The 4,188-nt window shown below is 35.8% G+C and overlaps 1 protein-coding gene across 1 annotated transcript; it reads right to left on the bottom strand.

Moving 5' to 3' along the window:
• Positions 1-1,687: 1,687 nt before the first annotated feature.
• On the bottom strand, positions 1,688-2,416 carry LOC131048058 (uncharacterized). The gene has a single exon (XM_057981902.2). The coding sequence runs from the start codon at positions 2,414-2,416 to the stop codon at positions 1,688-1,690; it is 729 nt and encodes a 242-aa protein (XP_057837885.2).
• Between the last annotated feature and the right edge of the window lie 1,772 nt (positions 2,417-4,188).

Below are 4,188 nucleotides of genomic sequence, written 5' to 3'. Positions count from 1 at the left end.
TATTCTGGTAAGGTTCAATAATCTTGGGAATGCTATCAACCAGGTCTTGTTGCTTAGCAATGTCAATATCCTTACTACCAGTGAGGAGGTTAGAGAAGAACCTAACAATGTCATTATCTTTAAGAAGGATTTTATCATAAGCAATTAATCTAGATATTTTGTTGGCAGCTTTATGTTTCATAGAAGTTATGTGAAAGAATTTAGTGTTTCTATCCCCAACTTCCAACCAAATAGCCCTAGATCTTTGTCTCCAGCAGATTTCTTCCCTAGATATAGTGTTGTGAAGTTTGGCTAGAATCTCATCTTCCTTAGCCTTGGGAAACCTATTATAACCATCTTTCTGAATAGAGTTTTGAATATGTTCTAATTCTTCCTTCAACTTTTTTTTTATTCAAAAATATCTCCAAAAACCTTCTTATTTTAGATCTTGATGTTATCTTTGATATTTCTTAGTTTTTTAGCAACTTTGTACATGGCAGATCCATCCACATTAATATTCCACCAATTGGCAATGGAATTTTCCAAAGAGGGGTGTGAAATCCACATTTTCTCAAACCGGAAAGGAAAGCATCGATTGCTCTTAATAGACTTAGCAACAAAAGAAATGGGATAATGATCCGAACCAATTCTATTAATAACTGACAAAGAAAATCTATGCTTAAGGATCCAATCATGAGTGATAAGGGATCTATCAAGCCTTACCTGAATGAGGTCTCCTCCATCCCTTCGATTAGACCAAGTGTACGAAGCTTCAGTAAGATCAACATAAATCAAGGCATTGACATTGATGAAGTCCATCAGGTCAGTCCTGTTATCCAATTGAGCTTGAGTTCCTCCAAATTTGTCAATTCCTTGCAACGGGGTATTGAAATCTCCCATCAACAGCCAACTATCCTGAGAGAAAAACCTCTTTTCTGTTGGATTTTATCCCAAAATTTACTCCTAGCAGCTTTAGAATAACTGTTGGTAACCACCCATTCCTTTCTTTCATAAATACTTTTTACTTTCATAGAGATAATATTACCATCTTCATCAATCAGATCTCCATCAATACTTTTCTTGTTCCAGAATATAGCCACCCCACCTGATGCCCCATTCGAGCTACTACCACAAACTCCTCCCTGTTTGAAGAATTTTAAATTTTCAACTTTTTCCTTACTCATTTTGGTTTCCTGAACCAAGATGATATCCGGCTTATGATCTCTAATAAGATTCCGTAAAACATCCTATTTATGGAGACCATTTAGGCCTCGAATGTTCAAGGTTATTACCTTCATTTGGAAACCTGGGAGTAGGATTCCTGAGTGGTTCGCTGCCTTCCATCAGCTATGTTTTGTTTTCTCTCCTGGTCCCTATGCTACTTCATGGTTTTACGTCCCTGCGGGGATTTGGAAAGACCAATATCCGCCTTAGATCTGGTCCTAGTTTTAACCCCATTAGAGCAGCCTGTCTTCTTATTTTTCTTTTTTCCCACCCCTATTATCTCTTCATCATCTTCATCTTTATGAGCAGATTGCTTATTATTCCACGGTTCTCCAACTCTCTTAGAGGATGTGGGCGACTCAGTTCCAACACTCTGAAATAGAGAGTTAAGGTTAACCTGAGGTGATCTGAACTTGTTCTTTTTTTTAACAATAACTTCTGGACCTTCAAAGTCATTTGGACAAGCTTTATTACTTTTCATTTCTTAAACTTGTAGGGCCTCATATTGGGATTCATTAATGTTATCAATCTCACCCTCTTCAAGAATTTCATCTATGGTTACATTCTCTTCCTCCCAAGTCTGTAAAACTTTAAATCCATTGACTATTTTGATCTCAAATCCATTATCTTTAATCTTTGTATCTTCCTTCTGAAGAGTAACCTTGAAAGGACTAGCTTTCCTATCATCTTTTGTTATATCTTTTAGGTTACTAGGAAGTCCACTTCCCCCTTCCGCCCTACTGTCCTCCTTTTTGTTAGTCTTCTCTTTCCATATCTGTTTAACATGATTGTTAGGCTTTTGAACATTTTTGGGGTTACTTGGGCAAACCTTAGCCCAATGTCCTACTTTCTTACAAGAGAAGCACACAAAGGGGAGGGACTCAAACTCTGTGGTTTGTTCCCACATCTCAAGTTTGGAGTTTATTTCAATAGAGCTAGGAAGATCCTTATTCTGAGAAATATTGACACAAATCCTTGCATACACCAGTCTCTTTCGTGTTGTTGTCATAGGATCTATAGCTACAAGCTCCCCGAAAGAGTTAGCAATACCTGAGAAAACATCCTCCAACCAAAATTCAAGCAGTAAACCAGGCAACCTCACCCAGATCGGAGCAGATTCAAAAAAAGAGTCATTGAGTTCCATATTTGGGGACCATTTCCTTAAGGATAATGAAGATTTCCCAAACATCCATGGTCCTCCACTCAAGGTCATTTCCAAATCTTCCCCACAAGAGAAGGAGAAAACAAAAAAACCCCTTGATAGAGCAGAAACATCTACCTGTCCTTTCAACCTCCATTTTTTCTTAACAAAAGACCTAACATCCTCAATAGTGGGTCTTGGTCCAACAAATTTTCCCACTAGAGAGAAATCCATTAGAGATATACTATGATCTATAACCACATTTGGTATTGCAATAGAAAATTTGCCTATTTTTCTATCAGAAATGTCTTCCACAGAGGGGAAGGACGATTTACTAGTGGGTTTGTTTGCAAAAAGACGGTTCCAAGGTTTAAGAGCCTTCACCTCCGTTGTCTTTTCTAAGTCAGTGTTAAAGATCTTGAGACCCGATTTTGAAGAATCTTCATTATTTTTACAGTTAGGAGGAGGGTCCCGATGCTGTGGGTCCCCATCCTATCGACCATCCTCATCATCCACCGTAGATCCCACTAGTTGTCCTTGAGCTGCAGAACTAGAGGAACCAGCCGTGTTGTTCCCTCCATTCACAGAATTCAAATTTCCCTCTAGCTGCGTTGTTCCCTCCATTTCTTTGATAAAAACTTTCCCATTTAAATATGTTAATTTGGTTTTTGAAAATGAATATTGTGAAACACTATTAAGAATATAAGTCTTCTTATTTGACAAGGAATTTGCTTTAGAATAATGAAAGCTATTATTAAATTATTCACTAATAAAAAATTAAATGCTTGAATTAAAATGTGTTATTTCATTATATTGTTTATAAATTAAATAAATAATATTAATTTTTATTAAAATATAGATTTCTATTAAAATATTTTATTTAATTATTTCCTTAAAATAAAATTTAGAGAAATAATATTTTAATTATTATTATATTTACAAAAGCTAAACTTAATTCTTTTTATAGAAAATTATTTTGAAGTATAAACTAAATATTTATAAAATAGAAATCTACTTAACTCCACTTAAATTTTCTTTTTAAATAAAATAAACTAAAAGTGATTAAGCAGGCTTGTATTGATTTCGGTCTTCCTAAAGACTGTGATGCTGATTCTCATAGATTTATGTCTTTTAAATGGGCTGATGGTACTCTTTTGGCTAAAATCAAGGCTCGTAACATTTACTCTGTCTTAACTTATGAGGCTTCCATCATTAATCATGTTAACACTTTATGGTATTCTGATGTGCCTGTTATGCAGTGGCAAAAGACCTTCAACATGCTATGGAAAAGTCCGATCGAGCCAAAAATCAAGTGCTTTAAATGGCTTCTGATACTTAATAGACTTCCTCTCTAGATGAATTATGATAATAATGATTTATGCTCTATTTGTAAACTTCCTAAGACTGGCAGGCATATTTTCTTTGATTGCTCCATTGCTAATGAAATTTGGTTAATGTTTGGCTTTTCTATCCCTGATCTTGTGAATATTATGGAAATTATGTCTGGACACATTAAAGGATTGAAAAAGGATGCTAATATCTTTTGGTTTATTTTATCTGTCAATATTCTTTGGTATATTTGGAAAATTAGGAATGCGGATAGGTTTGAAGGCCAAGCCAGGGCCCTTACTAAGTCTTTTCGAAGACTCACATTCTTCAAAATTGTCGTGCAGGTTGCCTCTACTATGAACGTTGAAAGGCACAAGTTCTTGAGGTTCCTCAAGGATGGTCACGCCACCATGTTCATCAATGTGATGAAGGATGGTTATGAGTGGAGACGCAACGAGGACAACCTATCCTCCTTTGAGGAGGCTCTCAAGAAGCTGAACAACGAAATTAAAGAT

The sequence above is a fragment of the Cryptomeria japonica genome, chromosome 6 (assembly GCF_030272615.1).
Source record: "Cryptomeria japonica chromosome 6, Sugi_1.0, whole genome shotgun sequence".
NCBI classification, from domain to species: Eukaryota; Viridiplantae; Streptophyta; class Pinopsida; order Cupressales; family Cupressaceae; genus Cryptomeria; species Cryptomeria japonica.
The sequence above is the reverse complement of the archived record's forward strand: the minus strand, read 5'-3'. Positions and strand labels throughout refer to the sequence as shown.